Source organism: Littorina saxatilis, linkage group LG2, assembly GCF_037325665.1.
Source record: "Littorina saxatilis isolate snail1 linkage group LG2, US_GU_Lsax_2.0, whole genome shotgun sequence".
Classification (NCBI taxonomy): Eukaryota; Metazoa; Mollusca; class Gastropoda; order Littorinimorpha; family Littorinidae; genus Littorina; species Littorina saxatilis.
In genome coordinates, this window is record NC_090246.1 from 93,629,087 (window position 1) to 93,652,714 (window position 23,628).

A 23,628-nucleotide genomic window follows, 5' to 3' on the forward strand; every position below is an offset into this window, starting at 1 on the left:
GTCAATTGTTTCTTGTTCACAGAAGCACTAGTCAAAAATTTGCTCCAGGGGCTTGCAACGTAGTACAATATATTACCTTACTGGGAGAATGCAAGTTTCCAGTACAAAGGACTTAACATTTCTTACATACTGCTTGACTAAAATCTTTACAAAAATTGACTATATTCTATACAAGAAACACTTAACAAGGGTAAAAGGAGAAACAGAATCCGTTAGTCGCCTCTTACGACATGCTGGGGAGCATTGACATGCTGGGGAGCATCGGGTAAATTCTTCCCCCTAACCCGCGGGGGGGCAATAGCAAAGTGGAGGTAGATTAATACAGAAACACATCTGATTTATCATAAATGATTCTGACATAAATGACTACCTTGGATATCCTGAGAGAGATCTATAGACCGATAACAAAGGCAAAAGTCTTAATTGCATAAAGAATCTAAAGACACAAATCCTGGTCACATCTTGTGACTCCCTGTACACACAGCACATCCGTTGGATCCATTATTTCCCTAACACACAAAAGGCCAGATATATAACGAGATCAGTTTCACTTTGGAACACCCTTTTCACACACAAAAAAATGTCTTGCTGTCCGGTTTAACAGTATAGACAAGTGATTGACAAGAAGAAAACACAAAATGTCTTGCTGTCCGGTTAAACAGGATAGACAAGTGATCGACAAGAAGACACACAAAATGTCTTGCTGTCCGGTTAAACAGGATAGACAAGTGATCGACAAGAAGACACACAAAATGTCTTGCTGTCCGGTTAAACAGTATAGACAAGTGATCGACAAGAAGCAGACTCACAAAATGTCTTGCTGTCCGGTTAAACAGTATAGACAAGTGATCGACAAGAAGAAAACACAAAATGTCTTGCTGTCCGGTTAAACAGTATAGACAAGTGATCGACAAGAAGAAAACACAAAATGTCTTAGCACTAAAAGAAAAGGAAGCAGAACAGGGGGGGGAATCCCCAGGATCATTCGGGGGGGGGGGGGGGGGGAATCCCCAGGATCATTCATTGTTATAGACTAGCACCTTCAATCTACCCCAACTTACAAGCATCTGCTACAGTAACCTAGCCACTCACAAAAAGAAGAACAAGGGCAAAAAACAAAACTGTTAACAAAATTACTTAAAACTTAATCTCTTCTCATGGCATCGCATTCGGTTGTGACAGCACGTCCGGCCAATCAGCACCACATAAAAACAGAGCCATCTTTGACATGTTGGTTGGTGATGGCGCTATTTTCATGTGGTGGACTGAGACGACTGAATGATGCTGGTGGGTCTTGGGGCCAGGTTGTAGTACTGCTGCATGAAGTGACCGGGGTGGTACTGCACACACAAAAACACATCTTTCTTAGTATTCAATCATTGACAATTTTACAGCCAGGTACATGTACTGCACACACAAAAACACATCTTTCTTAGTATTCAATTGTTAACCATTTCACAGCCAGGTATTGCACACACAAAACCACATCTTTTTTAGTAATCAATCGACTTATTTCAGGAAAACATCTATTTCTATGAGTAGATTTCAGAAGAAGCAAAAGCTATACATGTACAAAGAAGTTACAGTACAAGCATTTAGCAACTTTTGTGCAGTCTTTGCAATCTTTACACAGTTTGTCTTCTGCCATTCATGTCCCGCAAAAGTAAACTGAAAAACCTGGTCACCTTTCTGATTAGTGCAGCCTTTTCAGACCCCTCAATTAAGACTCAGACCTGGGAACCTGGGCATTCTCAAATAAACTTGGTGTATTTTCAGAAACATGAGCGTACTCCACACAGGATCTGAACATCCATGATTCAAGCATGCTTGACAGGCGTCCGTCACACCGTTAATAAAGTTTACCAATACATTTAAAGCACAAACTTCTTTCGATGTTTACTGACAAAATCTGTAATCATGTGTCAAAATACTGGATCAGCTTCGGGTTGCGCTTGTGAAGAAAAGTAGTGTAGGAATTTTTCTCGTCGTATTTTTTTTCCGCTGACCGTACCGATCGTATTCCAGACAATCATGCGTACAAAATACAGGCGAAATCGTATGGGTTCCCAGGTCTGAAGACTCCCTCCCTTTAGACCTTGTTATCTCAGACTTCCTGTTCATAATCTCTGTAAAATTACCCCCATTTTAAGACTCCCTCCTTTTTAAGACCCGATTTTCTCAGATTTTTGGAGGTCTTAAAAGGAGGGTTCCACTGTTCAGCCAAAATTCACTTACTGCTGGTGGGGGTGAGTCTCCTTCAGGTGCACCGATTATGCTGGGCCTGGTTTCCTCATTGGTGTTTCTGTAATGCAAACTTTCATAAAAAAGCTGTGAGAATATAAGGCTGAATGAAAAGAATAGACGATTTTTGGAAATAACTCTGTTGGGTTTGTATGTGTTGTGGAAAAGTTACCTTTTCTTGCAAAAACTTGCAAAGACATGGAAGTAAGGGGCCAATCACTAGCGAGGTGTGAAGGAAACATGTGTTTCCGTGATTGGCCCCTCTAATGTTTGTACAAGGTTTCGCAGGAAAAGGTCACTCTCCCACAACCCATACAAACCCGATGGGAGTTATTTTCAGAATTCGTCTTTTAGCAAGCATCAAAAAGACACACATACAAAACAAGAAAAAAAAAGAAACTCAGAAAGAAAGATGGAGAGAAAGAAGTAAAATGAACACAAATGCAAATGCTCATTTTCGAAGCAAATACAATACCAAAAGACAGAGAACTACTATTCACAATAGAGAACTACTATTCACAATAGAGAACTACTATTCACAATAGAGAACTACTATTCACAATAGAGAACTACTATTCACAATAGAGAACTACTATTCACAATAGAGAACTACTATTCACAATAGAGAACTACTATTCACAATAGAGAACTACTATTCACAATAGAGAACTAGTATTCGCAACAACTTCAGTGCTCGGGCACCCTCTGGCAACTGTAACACATCTTTCTTTTGATGAAGTTTACGCACTGAAGGCTAAGTTATCCTATGCAATAGAGTAAACGAAAGAGATACAACAGAATTGAAAAGTAGACCTACATTGCACTGGCACGCTCTGGCCTGTCTGTGCTAGCGATGGTGCCATAGTTCTGCTGCTGATAAGGTGGTGGGTCGGGCAAGAACGGGTCCGTGTCATCCACCGGTGCGTAGCTTCGACATCCCTCTCGACCTCTTCGCCTGAAACAAAAAGAGCGTGACCAGTCTGTGTCATGCACCAAGTACTGAAGCCAAAGTTGTAGTCTCAAGCAACCAATCACCACTGACAAAGAAACATGAAAATACAGATGAGAGGGTAAGGTAAACATACAGTTTAATATTTAGAAAAAGATATGTTACAGCTTATCAAAGAAGACTGAATGAAGCACATTAACAGACAAAGGGGCATAAGGTAACACAAGCACACACAAAAATGATAAAAAGAAAGAAAGAAAAAAAGAAAAAAGGAACAAAAGAAAAGAAAGGAAAAAAGAAAGAAAAAAAGAACGAAAAAAGGAAGGAAAGAAAAAAAGAACGAAAGAAAGAAGAATCTTATCCTTGAAGCAAAACATACACATCTTTACAAAAATACCACCTTATGCATGTCCCTCTACTGCATTTTAAAATAGTATTGTTTGAATCAAAAACGTGCGACCTTTCTGATAAAAATTCATTTCTCAGTGTACAACTGTACCATGATACAGTGGAGTCCAGCTATAACGAACCTGGGTATAACGAAATCCCGCTTTTAACGAACTGCCATTGATTTCCCGGCAGACAGCCTTCTATTTCTTACTTGTTACTTTCCGGCTACAACGAACCTTTTGAACTCATTTGCATAACGAACCCCTCTTATAACAAACACGTTTTCATCGCTCCAGAGCCGTTTTGTCTCTATAAGTCACAAGGCTATACAATACAATACAATACAATAACTTTATTAATCTCTAAAAGAGAAATTACATTGCTGAGCGTTTGTGTCCGTAATAATAACATACATAAAACATTCAAAATAAACATTTGTTCTTTGTCCTGAGAAAATATAGCACATTGGTTATCACATAAGAAAGTATATTAAAAATAAATTAACATGCATTCACCATCAACAATGCACAAAAGAAAGTCAGCACCTTGCCGGTTATCACATATTGTCTAAGATTAAGAGAGTAGAATGCAAAACAAAATCAACAATACTGAAACAATACAGAACACTGACCCCGTGCATCAGAGCGACAACACCAGCATCTACCGCCCCACCTGAGAATTGAAGATGTGAATTGCAGATGGAATGAACGAATTTCTGTAGCGTGTGGATCTTGCGGTTGGTTGTCTGAATCTGTTGCTCCTGTCTGTCCGTCTACTGTCAAATTCCGGTCTGAGTGGGTGCGAGTCGTCAGCCAAAATCTTCTGTACCTTGTCAGTCAGTTGTCGTTCATGTGTTGATGTGAAATTGTCCTGCTTCCTCCCAACCACCCCACTTGCTTTCCTGATGAATTTATCTAATCTATCCCTGTCTTGCTTGTTGATGTTGCCACCCCAACACACGGAGCTAAAGTACAACACACTATTGCACGTTGAAGTGTAAAACATCTGAAGGATTTCTTGTCTGATGTTAAAAGACCTGAGTTTTCTCAAAAAGTACAGGCGAGAGTGGAGTTTCTTCACAAGGGCATCAGAGTTTGGTTTCCATGTCAACTTATTGTCTATAATCACCCCCAAATACTTATACTGCTCTACCTTCTCTACGACCTCCCCCTTGATCACTATCTCCCTGTGTACATGTTCCCCCCTCCTGTTGTCCATTATCATTTCCTTTGTCTTCCCCACATTAAGCTCTAAATAGTTGTTTTCACACCACCCCACAAACCTATCTACCTCCTGCCTGTAGTCAGAGTCGTCGTCAACAGTCAGCAGTCCGGTCAGTCCAGTGTCGTCAGCAAACTTGGTTATGGGGCAGGAGTCACTAGAACTTCTGAAATCTGCTGTGTAGAGAGAAAAAAGAAAAGGTGAGAGTACTGTGCCTTGTGGTGCCCCTGTGTTTGTGCAGATTGTGTCTGAAACTGATTGCCCCCCCACCCTAACATACTGTGGCCTGTTTGTCAGGTCAACGAACTGATGTCAATAATTGTCTCCAAAGACAAAAATACACAAAAATACACAAACACAAGTGCACATCGGGTGATGAGCGAACTCTGAACAAACTAACAGCGGGAGGGAGGTGCACAGATCGAACCAAAACCGAAAGTTGTGGTGACGTCATGACATTTTGCGATGTACGTCAGCGAAGCTTGTGCACATGTGGTCTGTCTTGCTAAAAACAATGGCTGAAGAACATGGTTTCGAAATCTGGAACTGTTTTTTTTGTTTTCTCCGATCCGTGACCGAGTGACGCGATATAGAACCACGCGTTCATTTGAATCAATACTCTCCTCAGGCAGTGAAGTCTCCTAAATTGCTCAACACTGTGGACAGTCCGGAGTGCAGTTGAGACAATGACAAAAGGTGACGTTTTCATGTCAGTATGTCCCAAATGACATCACCAGTACATTTTTCATTCTATCTAATCTGTTTTCGTTCTATTTTTTCTAATAACATGCGTTAACAATTGATTGCCAACTGGAATGGAAGAGCACAAAAAGTGTAACTTGATATGTAGTTTCTCTAGAGGGAAAAACATCTTCCACTTTCATGTCAGTGTGTCCCATGCAACATACATTTGCCAAACAGCTATGTGTAAGTAGATTATTTGTTAGTGGTATAGAAAATACTGATCAACAATCAAAGTCAGTTTTCACATTCATTTTCTACCTATTTCTTATTTGTTTATTCTTTTGGCAATGGTGAAATGTCAGCAATCGTGTGTCATTCGGGACAGTAGACATGACACCTGACCTTTTGTCACTGTCTCAGTTATGTCCCATGAATGAGCGAGTCAAAGTTTTATCGTGAAAACTGACGCTTTTCGTGCACCTCCCGCTGTTAGTTTGCTGGAGCTCTCTATGGATTATATTATGAAGCTGTTCAAAACATGCAGAGATTGTACTCTCCAAGGACAGATCGATGGGACGATCATTTGAAGGTGAGTGGGAAAACTTGTCTTGAGGCCATTTAGGGTTGAAAACTCTACAGCGAATTACTGATATAACGAACTAAAATGTATCTCCCTTGAGATTCGTTGTACCCGGACTCCACTGTATGTTCAAATCCTACTAACCTTTTGTGTAGGTAGGGCCAGGCCAGAGCAGCACAGAAGATCATCACAGCACTGCACAGTCCAATCAAGGCAGAAAACAGCACCAGGTACCCCAAGCCATACCTGAAAAACAAGACAAGAACATGTCTGACAAAGTCGCTTAGCAAGTGGTGTTTTAGTGTAGCATTTTTTCAAATGTATTCCGATATCCGCATTTATGCCATCTTGCACAAGAAAAAACTTGTTTAATAAAGTTTCATGAGAATGCAGAAACATGAAATGCCCATTAGATAGTATCAGCAGTGCCACTTTTCAGTGCAGACGTGTTATGACCCATTTTGTGACTGCTACAGTCGGAAGCAGAATGTTTACCAGGACTAACAAAAAGTGGGAACTGTTGCATGCTTGTGATTATTTGTTTAAGCGTAGCAATCTTAAGCTTGTGGTATAGCAGTTGCTCTTAAAATGTAGCATGCTACGCTGAAATTGTAGCAGTTGGCAGCTCTGTAGGAAGTACCCCCTCACCCTCCCTCCATGTTCCTTAAGGTCTGGCTACAGTTTCATTCAATCAATCAATCAATATTGTTCATAGGGGGCCGGGTAGCTCAGGGGTAGAGCACTGGACTTGTGATCCAGGGTCCCGGGTAGCTCAGTGGGTAGAGCACTGGACTTGTGATCCAGGGTCCCGGGTAGCTCAGTTGGTAGAGCACTGGACTTGTGATCTTAGGGTCACGGGTTCCAATCCAGGCCAAGACGGACACGGGTCAACTTTATGTGCAGACTCAGAGATGGTATCCATGTCCCATCCCTGTCATCACAGTGACACGTAAAAGACCTTGGTCATTCTGCCATAGTGCAAGTGGCTGATACCACCTAAACAGGGTTACAACTGGGTATCTCAACTAAAGTAAACATACCCCTGATGGTTTCCCTGTAAGGGTGTAAAAAAAGGCAGTTATTATCATTGTTCATACTCACAAAGTTGTGCTGCAGAGGGCCCTGACACCTGAAATGTACTCCCCGTGCAGCGTATCGCAACTGCCCACCAGTGTGCTGATTGATGATAAGTTGCCGAAGACAAACTTCAAGTCTGATCGTATCATACTCACTGGACCTGTCAACTGATTAGAAGAAAAGACAGAGTTAGTGAAATCTGGGATCACATTAACCGGAAATTTCAGATATTTTACTGATAGATATATCACAATACCGGAAATGAGTTAAACAACCAGTCAAACATATGGTTTGATGTTTCCTGTAACTGGTTCCATGCGACAAATATAATGTAATCCCTTTGTGTTGGACTTTATTTGTCTGGTTTGATGTTTCCTGTAACTGGTTCCATGCGACAAATATAATGTAGTCCCTTTGTGTTGGACTTTATTTGTCTGGTTTGATGTTTCCTGTAACTGGTTCCAGGCGACAAATATAATGTAATCCCTTTGTGTTGGACTTTATTTGTCTGGTTTGATGTTTCCTGTAACTGGTTCCATGCGACAAATATAATGTAATCCCTTTGTGTTGGACTTTATTTGTCTGGTTGATGCGACAGAGTGACTTTTTTAATTTTTACATGTACAAGAGCTAGGATTCGTACTCGCAAAGAAATACCATCTTTGGAAATGTCTAGTGTGGTCACTGTGCAATGTTTTTTATCTTCAAATTATTTTGCAAGATAATGTGAAAAGTACAGAACAGTGAGTCATACAGCATACTTGTTTCACTTTGGTTCATTATCATAAGGCCCAAAACCCTTGGTGAGCTCAACGGGTCTGGTTTTATTCATTGACCATTATTTTCCTTTTCACTTGAACATGACCACAGCACAGCATGGCCATAGTCAATCAATCAATCAATGAGTCTTATATCGCGCATATTCCGTGGGTACAGTTCTAGGCGCTCTGCAGTGATGCCGTGTGAGATGAAATTTTATACGGCCAGTAGATTGCAGCCATGTCGGCGCATATTTACCTTTCACGGCCTTATTCCAAGTCACACGGGTATGGTAGACAATTATTAACTGTGCCTAAGCAATTTTGCCAGGAAAGACCCTTTTGTCAATCGTGGGATCTTTAACATGCACACCCAATGTAGTATACACGGGGGGTGGTTCGGACACCGAAGAGAGTCTGCACACAAAGTTGACTCTGAAATAAATTTCCGCCGAACCTGGGATCGAACTCGCGCTGACAGCGGCCAACTGAATACAAATCCAGCGCGCTACCAACTGAGCTATATCCCCTAGTGACAACAATAATGAATATTGTGATAGCAGTTTTGATGTTGTTCTTGTTGCTGCTATTCATGCAACCTACCTTATCAGAAATGTTGAAAGGCAGAGACATGTTGACTGTTTTGTTCAGTGCTGTAATGGCCTCTGTCACTTTGGTCTGGGCATCAAGAATTTGCTGTCGAAGAAAGAGAATAATCATTTTAAATACAACTCCCACTAAAATGTGGTAAACATATACAGAGATGTTGTTGAAGAAAAAGAATCTGATTTTAAAGACAACTCCACTAAAATGTGGTAAACATATGCAGAGACAATCAAAAAGAAGGGAGAGTGACTAACTAAACTCAAAGAACAACGAGTACAAATACAAACCTCTTGGTATGGTTGGGAGGAGTCTGTGCATTTGATATAGGCTGTCAGGATGTCTGCAAGGATAAAAGAACAGCCAGTTCAATGTTTGTCATATTCCACAGTCAAAATAAAAAGAGATCTTAATATCATATAACACCCACGTCCACCCTTCAGAAGTGGCAGAATACAATTTTACATGTGATGGAGACTGTATCATCATTACTCAAGTATTAGAATACAAAAACTAACTGAACATCAGACGGCTCTTTTTCTTTCTTTGTTCTTCCATTTTCTTTCTTATACTTAATGTTCTCTTCCTTCTTTTTTTTTAACTGTTCATCCCTTCTAAAAGTGCTAAAACTGAGTAAACTCACCTCCTTTCACTGTTCCATTCACTCTGGACATCACAAATGTGTCAGGATCAACGCAGAGGTCACCGCTGCCCTGAATCATAACAACATCAAATGACCCATAGCCCAGTCAAAGTATATAAAGCAGCCACAGAAATCTTTTCTTTTCTTTCTTCTTCTTCGTTAATGGGCTGAAACTCCCACGTTCACTCATGTTTTTGCACGAGTTGGTTTTAACGTGTATGACCGTTTCTACCCCGCCATTCAGGCAGGCATACGCCGCTTTCGGGGGAATTTCTTTACTTTAACTTTCATGTCAATGGGATGTGATTAGCCCCCTGTCTGAAATTAAATTACATGAACGGTCACAAAAACATTCATTATAAATTTATCAGTGAAATTTGTGGTTACACTTTACAGTCGTCTTACCTAAGGAACAAACAGGTAGAACGCCTACACATGAACTCACACATGTACACACACCCACACATACACAAACACACACACACACACACACACACACACACACACACACACACACACACACACACACACACACACACACACACACACACACATACACACACACACACACAGTGAGAGGAAAACTTACGACAGAAATGGCCAAATACGTAGAGGTAAATCCCCAGATGACCACCATGAACACAAGTGACACCACGGACACTCTGCAGCAGAGAAATATATCATGAGCTTTATTCTCTTGTACCTTTCCTGAACGGCAAATGTCTAAGGCTACTTAAAGGCACAGTAAGGCCAAAAAAAAAAAATTGTCTGTTTAGGGTAACATGACCAAAAAAAGTAGGGTCGGTAGGTAGGTAGGGGTGTTTTTTTTGTTTTGTTGTTGTTGGTGTAAATGCTATGTTGGCTGAACATTCACTTCTTATATTTGATGAAGACATGTTTCAAAACTAACGTATAAATAAAACAGAGAGAAAGGGAGAGAAAGAAACGCCAAATGTCTCTTTTTAGCATTTTTACCTCTTTTTTTTTCTTTTTTTTTTTTGAAATCAAAAAAAAGTTTTTGGGTCGGCGCCAAATCGATAGGGTCGGTCGGGTTACCCTAAACAGACAATTTTTTTTTTTGGCCTAAGCCTCCCGTAAACCATCACAGATACTGTCAGGCTTTTACACACAGTACAATTACTCTTCCATTTGAACCCTCACCGAACGGGAACATCCAAGGTGCCCTACGTAAAGAGCGAGCAATTTTCAAAGAATTAATTTTGCCGATCGTCTCCTCACACAATCGGACCATGGTGCGTTTTGGCACTAGACCTAACTTTTAAAATCTAAATAATAAATTGACAGCTTGTTACACAAACGTTCTTAAATCATAAAAGAATTCTTTTTTCATCAAGACAAGATCAGTACAATTCGAAGTTTTGAAAGTTTGAAAAAAGAAAAGCCCGGAAGTAGGGTCACGCAAGGTCGTGGTTCTCGTAGCAGACGACGGTTTATTCCTATCGCCAGTTCCTCTGAACAGTCAAAAGCCATCGTTAGAGTTCTTGTGAACCACAGCCGTTTGTTTTGTGCATAGTCAGAAGTACATAATAACGTGCTATTGCAGATAAGCTCACAGCGAATAACAAAATGACGACAACATTGTGAAAAAGGGAAACTGGATCACACGGGTTCACAATGGCTCAGGGGTGAGATAAACCACGCAAAAATAAATTCTTTGAAAATTGCTCGCTCTTTACGGAGGGCACCTAGGATGTTCTCAAGCGGTGAGTGTTTAAATGAAAGGGTGTTTGTACTGTGTGTAAAAGCCTAACAGTATCTGTGATGGTTTACGGGAGGCTTACTGTGCCTTTACCAGTAAGTAACTTCATAGTTACGTGATGACTTCGCAAAGTAAAAGGAGTGAAGTCTTCCTAAAAGCTCAAATCAAACCAACATGGAACACAATGTTTGAAAACAAATTGGAACACTCATGGAGAAACATGATGCAACACTTACACAATAAGAATCCATCTGGATTTCTTCAGAAGACCGGTGAAGGTGAAGAAGATGATAGTGACGTACACGCAGTACACAAGGATTGTGGTCACCCATCTGCAACAAAGAGATAGAATCGTGAGTAAAACAAGATTTACTTGACCGAAAAGTGCTCCGTCTCTGAAAGTATTGACTTTCAGTTTTACAAACAATCCACTGAAATGTAAATAACGAAGTGACTGTGGTGAGGTGAACAAAGGTGAAAAACAAAAGAATTCTGTACTCACCGATACAAGAACAGCACAATAATACAAATTTTCGCTTATAATGGCTTTTTTTATAAGCAAAAATTTGTATTATTGTGCTGTCCATGTGTCGGTGAGTACAAAATTCCATTGTTTTTTAACAATCCACTGTCTAACACACACACATGAGATGCAGAGAAACAGATAAACACGCATAGAGTATGACTATGAGAACGCCTATACTACTTCTTGCTCTATGCTCATTAAAGGCATTAATCTTCTGGCAATGAAACTGAAATGATGCTGAGAGTGAGACACTATAAATTATGAAAAAAGTTGCCTTTGGAAATTGTGAGCTTTTGAAATCATGTCTACACCAATAACACTTGGTTTTGTTGCATCACTGATATGTGGCCGTCACCAACTCCCTTGCAGACCAAACTATACGGCAGTCGACAGGAGTTGGAGAAAATGACAACATTTATCACCAGTGCTGGACTGATTGTCTAACCTCTGCGAACGCCAAGAAGAAGAAGAAGTTGCATCACTGATAAAACATTAACCTTCAACTTTATACACTACATTCAGTGTTATTCATAGAATTTGTACATATACATAACATTCTTGTTGGAAAATAAACCGTTAACTTCATAAACCGTTCACATATATATATAAATACAATCGAACCCCTTATTCCAGACTCCCCTGATTTAAAATGTTCCCCTTGTTATGACCTTGATTTTGAGGCTTTACAAATTTACCTACATTTTAAGATTTCTGGTCATATTAAGACTTTATTTCCAAGATTTTAGACATTCTTAGTCTTAAAAATGGGATACATGTTATGTTCTTCAATATTCACTTCACACACTGCTCTACATACCTGTAATATTCAATCTCCTCAGCTTGGTCTGTTATCTCCTCTGTGTTGACCTCGCTAGCATCACCTCTAATTGTGTTGATCTCGGTTCTTCCTTCCTCAAGCTTGGAACCGATCTGCTTGACAATTTCCCCAATCCTTGTCCGTTCTGTGACATTTGTGATGCTGTCAAGAGCTAGCAGCAGAGAGGGTACTCCTCTTTTCTCTGTGTTGTTCGCAGTTCTGTCCAAGACTGTCAGCTAAGGACATGAGAAAACCAAAGAGGATGGTCAGTTTAGATAGGGCAGGAGTCCAGAGACAGCAATCAATGATTTTTGGAAACAACTCCTTCCGGTTTGTAGGTGCTGTGGAAGAGTGACCTTTTCTTGCAAAACCTCCGACAAACAAATGATGGACCAATCACTAGTGAAGGGTCAGTCAGAGACATGTGGACCGGAGCACATGTTTCCGACAGACCTGTCGCTTGTGATTGGTCCATCCTTTGTTGGAGGTTTTGCAAGAAAAGGTCCATCATTTGTTTGTCAGAGGTTTTGTAAGAAAAGGTCCATCATTTGTTTGTCAGAGGTTTTGTAAGAAAAGGTCCATCATTTGTTTGTCAGAGGTTTTGTAAGAAAAGGTCCATCATTTGTTTGTCAGAGGTTTTGCAAGAAAAGGTCCATCATTTGTTTGTCAGAGGTTTTGTAAGAAAAGGTCCATCATTTGTTTGTCAGAGGTTTTGTAAGAAAAGGTCCATCATTTGTTTGTCAGAGGTTTTGTAAGAAAAGGTCCATCATTTGTTTGTCAGAGGTTTTGTAAGAAAAGGTCCATCATTTGTTTGTCAGAGTTTTTGCAAGAAAAGGTCCAACATTTGTTTGTCAGAGGTTTTGTAAGAAAAGTTCCATCTTCCACAACCCCTACAGAGTTATTTTTTGAATTCATCTATTATCGTGATGTCAGGGAATCCCTCTCTGAGCCTGAAAATAGATCTAATCGCAGACTTGACCCCATTCCCTGTAAAGTCAGCGCCAAAGACGGCCCATGCACGCCGACTTCGTTTCTCGCTCTGTGGAGACTTTACAGAGCAAACTTTTGAGTATAGTTTGAGCTTGGAATTTGAGTTCTCTCCTGCACACCACCCCAGATTCATCACTGCTCTTACAATGGATTTGAACAATCATGGGCAGACAAACAGTCGCTCAAAGGCAAAACACAAAATTGGTAATAGCCATAAATGTGACAACAGCAAGTGTGTTGGTTCTGTAGTATGTAGTCTTTTTTATGATTTTGTGCTGTTTTTGCTTTTTGCTTCCCTCTGAATTTGTTTGTTTGTCAGTCCTGAAGAAGCCTCCATAGGTGAAACTTTCCACATGTTTTTGTGCGTGCTGTCCTTGTACTGGTGAGTACAGATTTATTTTGTTTCTCAACTTTGTTTATCTCACCCAGTCGTTTTGTTGTTAAGATCTTTTATGATTACATAATATTTGGTTTATAATCTTCAGTGGTACATGTACTACACGTTGATAATAATGTTTAGATAACATTATTACATGTCAAAATAAAATTATACTCACCACTTGCATAGCATCCCTTACAGTCCTGTTTGTAACTTTCACTACACGCACAAAGTTATCCATTCCATCATGGACTTGAGAGTTGCCATAAAATGCTGTGGCAAGAGCTCCACTGAAAAGAAGGATAAGAAATGCAAAACAATGTTTTCATACTGTATTTGACTTTTTGTCAATTATGATTATAATCGAAAATTTTTAATTAAATTTTCATTTGATTAATATACTTACCCGAGTCACATATTAGCATTGACGCAGTCGAGATGCTAGGTAGACTGAAAAAACGCTATCCCGTCTATAGTATAAGGGAAGCAACCCAAGCAAAAAAGTAGCAAGCTTGCTACCCTGGGTTGCCTCCCGTAGCGTGCATCACGCCACAGATCTCGTACCCAATACGAGACACCCTCATTCGACTTCTAGAATACAAAGAAACTAAAAGCGGGGAAGGTGGGAGGGAATTACCTATGTGACTCGGGTAAGTATATTAATCAAATGAAAATTTAATTAAAAATTTTCGATTAAATTACATATTCTTACTCCGAGTCACATATTAGCAGATAACTCCAACAAGGTGGTGGGTAAGATCAAAAAGTTCAAACTCACTCTAAAGTTCTGGAGAGACAAAAGCCAGCTGCCGCCAAGGAAGGAACAGGCCGAGACCCATCCTGACAGAGGGCAGCAATGTCTGCAGAACCTGATAAGACAAAATCCTAGCGCCAGAAGCTGTGCGCAGGACATCATCCAAACCCCATAGGCAAAAAAGGCCAAGGCCCTGGAAAAGAGCTCAGGCCGAGCCGAGGGAAAGATAGCATAAGCTATGACAAGGCGGAAGGCAAGAAAATCCCTTGCCGAGAAACTGGCCCACTGCCAAAAGTCAGGAAAGGATCCCGTGAGAAAGCAACCACTGACTCACTCTAAACCCTTGCCAGGAACTGGCCCACTGCCAAAGGACAGAATCGGACCGAGAACCACCCTGATTGACAGCCGAGATGTCTCTCAGGCAAGAATGCGAAAGACAACCTCAGAGAGCCAGTAAGCTGTGCCCAGCACTTCTTCCAATTTTCTGAACCGTAAAACAGTCCGGAAAAGGACCCCAGTCTTGGATAAACCCGACCAAGTAGAGGGAAGGACAAGCTGCCCCCCCCCCCCCCCCTTAAATGGAAGGAAATGCTAATGGCCTGGAAAAGATCCGTGCGTAAGGTTGCCGGCTAAGCCCTGAAAAGGACCGACCCTCACGGAGACCATAAGGCAAACATGCCAAAGTAAGAAAACTTTGGGATGGAGTGAGGCCCAAAGGCCGTTGAGAGAACAGTCAGCTCCGGAAGAGTGACCAAACTCCAAACCGGAAAGAGAGAGACGCCTGAGTATCAAGTACCAGGGTCCACCTCAATGAGCAAAACTCAAGGGAGACGGTCACCAGTCGTCCCTTGCCCCTCCCTGCGCAAGCAGAGAGAGGGGTAAAAAAGGGGACGAAGCGACCTAAGGTAGTGCCTAAGCACCGCAAATGCGGACCCGCAGTGGCCAAATCCTAATGTGACCGGAGACCGGAAACAAAATGACGAAAGCCAGCGTGATCTCAGAGCAGACTGCTTGTAGGTAATTGAAAATGAATCAAAAAACCCGAAACAGAAAGGACGAAGCTGGTAAGAAAGACGGAAAACCGTGAAGCGAACCAGCCGTCAGCCTCCCGAGACCAGAGTTCTCAGTAATAGTCATAGTTGCAAGTGAAGAAGGGGTGACCAGGCCGGAAGCCCAACCCGGCAGAAATCGTCCCAACTCACATCATGCAAGCATGATGGAGAAGAGGAAGAGACGAAATCCGCAGTCACAAGAACCAATTGCCAAAGTCGCAACACGACAGGCAGGAGACTATAACACAGGCTAAGGCCGAGAGCCTTGCTGCCCGTAGGCCGGCCATTGCGCCAAAGTACTCAAAGTACACAGGCACAGTAAGAAACCAAAAGTTTCGGCCGCCGAAAAAGATGCTGGCCTAGAGGCCAGCACCGAGAAAACTGGAACATTAGCTAGACCTCTGCCCACAAAGGGGAGGAGTAGCCAAAAAACCTGAGAAAAAGTGACAAGCCAAGAATGACTTCTCAAACATGCGTTGCCCAGACAATGCACCCTCAGGAAAATCTGAATGTTACTTCCGAGGCCAACTCAAGTGAACCTTAAGTTTGGACGAAACACCAGAACGCGTCTGATCGCTAGAGAAAGACAAAGTCAGACTCGGCGAAAGACAAACCTGGACCAAGTCCAGAAGCTGGTGGCAAGAGAAAACGGGGAAGCCCAAAGGCAGAAACCCCCCTTTAAACGGAAATCGACCTCTCAGCACCCATACGCTGGGAAAGAGAAAGAACGTCGAAGCCCGAAGCCACAAGCACAAGGAAAACAACAACCACCACCTCCAACGGATGAAATGGCTGTTGCTCCCGCCGAGGCTAAAACCCCGAAGCCCTAAGGCCGGCTGTTGTTTCAAAAACCCAGCGTCCTATGACGGCTGTGAAAGAAACAATCTCACCTGAGCTGAGGACGTAGGCCGCTTAGGCTGAGTCCGCTAGGTATAGCCTGCTTAGGAGCGGCCTGCTTTTGCTGCTTTCAAATTGAAGCTCAAAAGAAGGGAACCGCTGTTCTCTGTTGGTCTCAATCCCCTGCTTCTGGCATGAGAGGCCAGGCTGCCGGAGAGAGACCGTCCACCAAGGATGACGAACTGAGAATGTTCCTTGTCGACTCCTCAGAAAACCGGGAGTGGGCAAGAAACAAGTCCCTTCCGCACGAGACCGCATGGAAATAGCGCAGAGAGGACAGCCTCATCTGTGCCTCGTTCACCCTTGTAAGTGTGGAGAGGAGTGAGACACTTCCTCCGCGTCCTGCCCTTTACTAAGGGGAAAGGGCGCCAAGGAATCTGCCAGAGCGCGAGAAAGCGCCCGCAGGAGAGTCTCGGAAATGGAACTGAGTTCCAAAAGTTGTCAGCCCCCTTCCTCAGAGAATAGGAGATTCTGCCCATAGAACGGCAGAACCGAATCCTTCCTCAACGGCTTCGTAAGAAGCGAAAGAAGTTCCGGCGTGACCGAAAAACGGTGCACGCGGACGGGGAAAGGCCAACAGGCAGCTACGAGACGACCTTGGCCAAGGCAACTTCCTCTGGTCCGCTAAGGGCACGAAGGAGGAAGCCTGCGCAGGAGCGGCAAGGCATTCCGATGCCAGCTCCGAAGCTGAACCCTGAGGAACCAGCAACGAAACCGACGCCGGAGGCCACCCCCTGTCGAAGAGGGGGGCTCGGCGAAAAGGCAAAAAGGCGAAAAGCTACTAAGGGCGATTCTTCAAACCAGAAGTAGCTGCTTCCTCCTTGCCGACCGAAGTCCTTCCTGTTGGCAATCGATTGTGCTCATTCCCTAACTGAGAGGAGGATGAGAGGAATCAAAACCAAGGAAAGTGGGAGAGAGGAGCTCGCGGCCACCACCGGAGTGTGTGGATGCTGCTGTCCCAACAGAGGCAAGAAGCCTGTATGCCCATAGGGCAAGCCTTGTTCGAAATTCACCGGCGACCAAACGGAAGCAGCGGGAACTGAACCGGAAAATCCGGGAGGAGCCGGAAGTGCGGCAGCAACAGCAGCGCTATGCCAAAGCTGGTGCTGAGCCACCTACGAGCTGAAGCTCGGAACCCAAAGGTAGGCCGTAGGCCAGAACCGGAAGTGACAGTAACCTGTGCACTACCCGCTTGACCTACCCTCCTGCCAAGGCCGGAAGCGAAGCTGCCGGAAATGGCTGCCGTGCAAAGGGCAAAGCTCAAACCGGAAAGGGCCATGGGCTGCCCACACCCCGATGAACTAACATTTCCAGCCGGAGCCGGAAGAGAAGCTGTCGCGGACGACTGCTTACGTATAGCGCAGCTCAAGCCGGATGGGATCATTATTTGTCCACCTTCCAACGAGGCACTACTTCCGTGAACCGGAAGTGCCGCTGTCGCGTACGACTGCCGACGTAAGGCAAGGCTCGAACCGGACGTGACAGTAGCCTGTGCACTAACCAGTGAACCTACACTTCCGGTCGGAACCGGAAGAACAGCTGTCGCGGGCGACCGCTGTCATAGGACAAGGCTCGAGCCAGACGTGACAGTAGTCTGTGCACTAGCAAGTGAACCTCTACTTCCGGCCGGAGCTGGAAGCGGCTGCCGCGAACGACTGCTGACGTAAATTCGGAAGCTGGCCAGAGCCGCCGAAGGCAGCTGCTCCTCGTACACGGACCCGAAGTCCGAAACGCCACCTGAAGGGGACGGCTCATAGCCAAAAGAACCCGACAAATGACGCTGCGAGGGAAGGCCGTAAGCCGAACGCCCATCCTGTTGGCCATCGATGAAACTCGCACCCCTGACTAAGAGGAAGATGAGAGTCACCAACGACCGAAGGCAGCTGAAGAGAGGAGCTAGCGGCCACCACCGAAGTGGGTGGCTGCTGCTGTCCCAACAGAGGCAAAAAGCCTGTATGCCCAGGAGAACCACCGTATTCGAAATTCACCGGCGACACAACGGAAGCAGCGGCAACCGAACCGGAAAAGCCGGGAGGAGCAGGGAGTGCAGACGCAACAGCAGAACTATGCCATAGCTGGTGCTGAGGAGTCTGCAAGCCACAACCCGGAAGCCCTAGGCCGGAACCGGAAGTGACAGATGACTGTGCACGACCCGTTTGACCTACATTTCCTGCCCAGGCAGGAAGAGCAGCTGCCGGAAACGGCTGCTGTAGCAGGGCAAGGCTCGAACCGGAAGGGACCATGGGCTGTCCGCAAACCAGTGAACCAACACTTCCGGCCGGAGCCGGAAGCGAAGCTGCCGCGGACGGCTGCTTACGTAATTCGTAGCTCAAACCGGCAGGGACCATGGTCTGTCCGCTGTCCAGTGAACCACTACTTCCGGCCGGAGCCGGAAGGGAAGCTGCCGCGGACGGCTGCTTACGTAATTCGTAGCTCAAACCGGCAGGGACCATGGTCTGTCCGCTGTCCAGTGAACCACTACTTCCGGCCGGAGCCGGAAGGGAAGCTGCCGCGGACGGCTGCTTACGTAATTCGTAGCTCAAACCGGCAGGGACCATGGTCTGTCCGCTGTCCAGTGAACCACTACTTCCGGCCGGAGCCGGAAGTGCAGCTGCCGCGGACGGCTGCTGCGAGCACATACCTTGTGACGACCGTATCCCAAAAGGGACCTGCTCAGGTGCACTCCCGCAAGCGGTAGCCACCGAGCGCCGGCCGAGAAGAGAAACGCCTCCCTGTTCACCGCCTCCAGCACCAACGCCGAAGCCAGCAGGCTGGACAGGTGATCCGGAAACAACAGGAACACAGGAAGCCAACGACCGAGGGTCGCACACCCCCGGGAGGGAGGCAGAGCTGGAAACAGGGTCCGTCCGCGCCATCTCAATTTCTGGAAGCAAAGAGGACAAAAGGCTCGCCACAAGAGTGCCAGCCTCCGGCACAGGCGCCGGGTTCGAAACGGACGTGGTAGCGGTAATGCCCGCCGCCCGCGAGCCAGACGAAGTTTCCTCCGGCGCCGAAATGGGCACCGAAAAAACGAAGTTAGTCTTCGGGTCAGAAACGTGAACCGTGGGGTTCCTAGCCGAAGAAGTAGAAGCCGAGGACTTAGGTTTGCCAGGGCCTTTGCCATTACTCTCGGCCTTAGCCGCTCGCTTTTTCTCACTATCAGACATGCTGTCACGCGAGAAAACAAACTACTGAAAATACACAAGTCTCTAGGACGTTAAAACTTCAGCAGAATAACTAGCACAAAGTACAAGTTACAAGCAGGTAATAGTGCTACTGGTCGACGCTAAAAGTCCGAGCACGGACCCAAACTAACCAGCAAAAAACACCACGTGTAAGCGAAAAATGGCGACCAAAATGGCGGCCACAGCAACAAACTACCGAGCAAAATTCACAAGTCCGCGGACGAGAAAATTCTCAGCAGAATGGCAAAGCAAACAACAACAAAATGGAACAATCTCACCGCTAGAAACAGCTATGAGCAGACGGGGAGCCGAGGCTGGTGGGTGTCAAGCAGACAGCAAACAACAGCCTAGGAGCGAAATCAAGCACGACCTGTCTCTCTGGCTGAAAGATGTCGAATGAGGGTGTCTCGTATTGGGTACGAGATCTGTGGCGTGATGCACGCTACGGGAGGCAACCCAGGGTAGCAAGCTTGCTACTTTTTTGCTTGGGTTGCTTCCCTTATACTATAGACGGGATAGCGTTTTTTCAGTCTACCTAGCATCTCGACTGCGTCAATGCTAATATGTGACTCGGAGTAAGAATATGTAATTTAATTTAAAGTTATTAGAGAATTGCACAAAGCTCGCATATTTTTTTCTTCTTTTTGAGCAAACATTTACCATGCAATATCAATACTCTGGATCGTTTTAAATCCAATGCAGCCTACCAGTCCTCAGATAAAAAATGTTGTCCACAAATATGCCATTAGATACTGTGATCAATCATCTCAGGAACATAAAGCCACACACACAAAACTGTAGAATTAATCATAACAGACCATTATGCAAGCCTGAAGCATGCCTAATCTTTAGACACCAATGACATTAGTGTTATCTTGAACCTTGAGTTATACAACTGACAATGACACATTAGCATTGCATGATTATACAGAGATAAACAATTACATGTACTAACAAAAAATGATGACACTGGTGACTCACCATCCTAGCAACAAAAACAGTCCCAAGCAGAAGCGGGAGTATGTTGTGCTGCTCTGCTTACGTTGAGACTTGCGACAGCAGCGTAGGCAGAAGAAGATCAGGAACAACAGCCACAGCAAAGCACAGATGAGCATGGGTATACCTCCCCAGAATCCCAGGGACTGTTGGCAAAACAGCAAATATTCAAGAGGTTACAAACTTATACATTAGGCCAAAAAAAAAATAGTCTGTTTACGGTAACCCGACCGATCCTTTTTTTTTTCGCGCGACCCTAGACTTTTTTTTGGCATTTGGGGAAAAAAAAAAAAAAAAAAAAAACCAAAATAACGTAAAAATATGGTTTTTTGGAGAAAAAAAAAAAACTTTTAAATAAAAATCCCGACCTACCGACCCTATTTTTTGGGCCTATGATACCGTAAACAGACCTTTTTTTTTTTGGCCTTATGCACTCCATAATTTGTTCAAAAAAGGCTATATGCAGACACTCGTGTGTCCCTTGAGAATGAGATGTCTCGACTTGAATACAATTAAAAAAACACTTGTATTGTAACCTATACATATTATTCAATGATGTAATGCAGGTACTAGTACTGCTGTATGACCATTTAAAGAAAGTCAATAATAATACTAATAATAAGCGTATTTATAGGGCGCAAATCCTAAAATAGTTCTATGCAATGTACATGATCATGTTTACCTTCCTAAATTTCTTTTTTAAATCTATATTCAGGGGTCAATCAGTTGCTTGCAATTTGCCCGAAAACAAGTCTTGTGCATAGACATTTATACTCTTCACCGACTCCACAAGCACACTTTATTACCTTTATCCCATATGTGGGGCAGGTTGTACAGTACATGAAAGCAGGCCATTGCATGAATGTGTGGGGTGTTTGAAAGGAGAAATAAACTGAAAGATAGGTAGAGACTCACAGACTTGGAAAGTTTAATCGCTCAAACTTGATAGTTCATCACGATGGGTAACAGGGGAGCAATTTCAAAATAATAAAACATTTTACAAATTATACAATGCATCGATCATTGAGAATCGGATGATGCACGATTTTAACCCCTTTACCAAACATGGAAACTTTTGTGTCACTGTCAGTGTTTGCAATTTGTATTGTCCGTTACACCTTTAGAGACGAGAGAGAGAAACAGAGAGGTTACATATATATATATATAGTTTAACAGATGAAATCCTTTAGCTTTACACTTACTGACAGTTAAAAATGGACATAACTGAGGGGTCCATTATATGTGCAGCCTGTTTCTATTAGTCTCAAAGTCAGAGATCTCAAGGGAGGGGTCTGGATTATCTTGCCATTATTGCACGTGAACAGTTGTAGAGTCTGTGAACTTCTGTCTTTTCCGTGTCCAGTGTGAGAGGGACAATACATCATATGTACAGGAGGTGCTGAATGAGCCTTTGACTCATGCCAGTACACCCTACCATCACGTCATATAACCCCTGCAATCTGGTAATGTAGCTAAAATGAATCTAATGTTCTGGCAAATGAGGGCAAATAATTTTGTTCAAATACAATAGAAACAAGAGGCGAAGCCTTCAAGGCTCCCGTAAGAAATCGACAAACAGTAACACAAACTCAATCACTCCGTCACACATACACACACACAGTAAGCATAGACACGGTGCAAGAGTGGGAGACGCTAGATCTAGATCTGTCTGTCTGTAGCCTACTTACGGGGACACGACTGCCAGTGCCACTGAGATCGACACTGCCCTTTCGACAGCGCTTCCTTGCGCAGACACTGAAAACACTCTGTGCAGATCAACCTGTAGGAAATCTCCTTTGGTATCTTCTTTATCTATTTTTTCTGGAGCTGCTACGAAACCGAACAATGTGAAATCGTCTTCCCTGAATCGGCGAATGCAGCTCGGTTAGAACTGAGAAGTGAATCTATACCACAATCCTTCACGCGATCTGACCTAACCTTGACCCCTGACCTGGTCTACATACCACACACAACACAAACTAGTCACCTGTTTTTACCCCCCCCCCCCAAAAACCCACCACCACCCGTTTTCTTTGGATACACACTTTATCTACATACGTGCCGACGAAATGTTGATCATTGCTTCAATACTTTGAAGCTGTTGCTTGGATAATAACCCGGTAAAATTAGTATTTCGGTGTTCAGTCAAATGTTAAAGTTTCTATCACACACGCACGCACGCACAGACAGACAAAAGTTAGCATCGCATAGGCTACACTTACGTGAGCCAAAAATTGTTTTAATCTAGTGTTCTGGACTGCAAGCGTTATCAGTCACCAATATTGTCATGTTTTTGATGTGTATCTCTTCAGCTGTACGCTTGAATGTTTATTTTATTTAGTTTAGTTTTGTTTGATGTGACAATAATGCACTAGGCTGTGACTCACCGACTGTGAGGCGTCCCTTAAATATTCTTCAAATCAATGTGAATACGTTAAGAGTCCAAATTTTCTTCTCGGTTGTTATTTTGTAGAATTAAAGAAAAGACATGTTTAGACGATGGAAGTGACAGGTACCATCATGTCAGTCACATTAACAGATCACAAGGGTGTTACCTGTGTTAGGTGTAAAAACTAACATGACTTGAGGGTATGGTGCTGTCTTCACTAGCGTGTCACTTTGACTCCACAGAAAACAAACAAACTGCTGATGGAAATTTCAAGATGACCCCACTGAGGTACCTTTCCCTCTCAAGCCGCATTTAAGGCGTTTAGCGGAACGCTCACCCACTGCTAGACAAGAGTTTGAGCCCGAAATAAGTGCACGACGTTCAATTTACAATTACCTCTCTGTAGCCTGCATTTTCTGGATTAAAAGTTGAATTCACTCCCACGAACGACAAGTCCAAATGAGGAAATCCGTGGAAAAAATCTGCAAGCCAGATTTTATGGTACTCCATAGATGTAGCAGTGTACGCCATTGTTAAACTGTCTCTGGTTCATCGGAATGTTTCGCAGTTGTTTTCGTCTCACGCCATTTTTGTTGACATGTGACTCTTCGTCTTACTTCCGGTTTAGTGTATCACGGGGTGACGACAAACCAGAAACTCGATTTTGAATCTGGATTCACTCTAAGTCGGAATCAGACTTTTTGAAATAGAATGCATGAATAATTTTGGCCATACAGATTAAAACTGTCGTAAAACACTTTCAACTTTACTGCCACA

At 43.6% G+C, this 23,628-nt stretch overlaps 1 protein-coding gene across 2 annotated transcripts; it reads right to left on the reverse strand.

Annotated features, from left to right (window-relative positions):
- Positions 1 to 251: 251 nt before the first annotated feature.
- Positions 252 to 23,463, reverse strand: LOC138960204 (protein tweety homolog 1-B-like). 2 transcript variants are annotated; one of them, XM_070331982.1, is made up of 14 exons: positions 23,248 to 23,463; positions 20,448 to 20,608; positions 13,757 to 13,868; positions 12,210 to 12,445; positions 11,103 to 11,198; positions 9,736 to 9,808; positions 9,147 to 9,216; positions 8,794 to 8,846; positions 8,504 to 8,596; positions 7,167 to 7,309; positions 6,210 to 6,311; positions 3,059 to 3,196; positions 2,236 to 2,302; positions 252 to 1,340 (listed from the first exon to the last, which is right to left on the reverse strand). In XM_070331982.1, the coding sequence occupies exons 1-14, from the start codon at positions 23,380 to 23,382 to the stop codon at positions 1,254 to 1,256; spliced, it is 1,566 nt and encodes a 521-aa protein (XP_070188083.1). In that variant the 5' UTR covers positions 23,383 to 23,463; the 3' UTR covers positions 252 to 1,253. The 2 variants fall into 2 exon arrangements, with proteins under 2 accessions (XP_070188083.1, XP_070188082.1); XM_070331981.1 differs by having other exon boundaries at positions 2,236 to 2,314.
- Positions 23,464 to 23,628: the final 165 nt, after the last annotated feature.

Excerpts from the sequence above, each read along its gene's own strand:
- LOC138960204 (XM_070331981.1), bottom strand. The coding sequence starts at position 23,382 with ATGGCGTACACTGCTACATCTATGGAGTACCATAAAATCTGGCTTGCA. Across the intron at positions 6,312-7,166 it reads GCCCTCTGCAGCACAACTTT|GTATGGCTTGGGGTACCTGG; the intron begins GTGAGTATGAAC and ends CTTGTTTTTCAG. Across the intron at positions 3,197-6,209 it reads TGGCCCTACCTACACAAAAG|GCGAAGAGGTCGAGAGGGAT; the intron begins GTTAGTAGGATT and ends TTTTTGTTTCAG.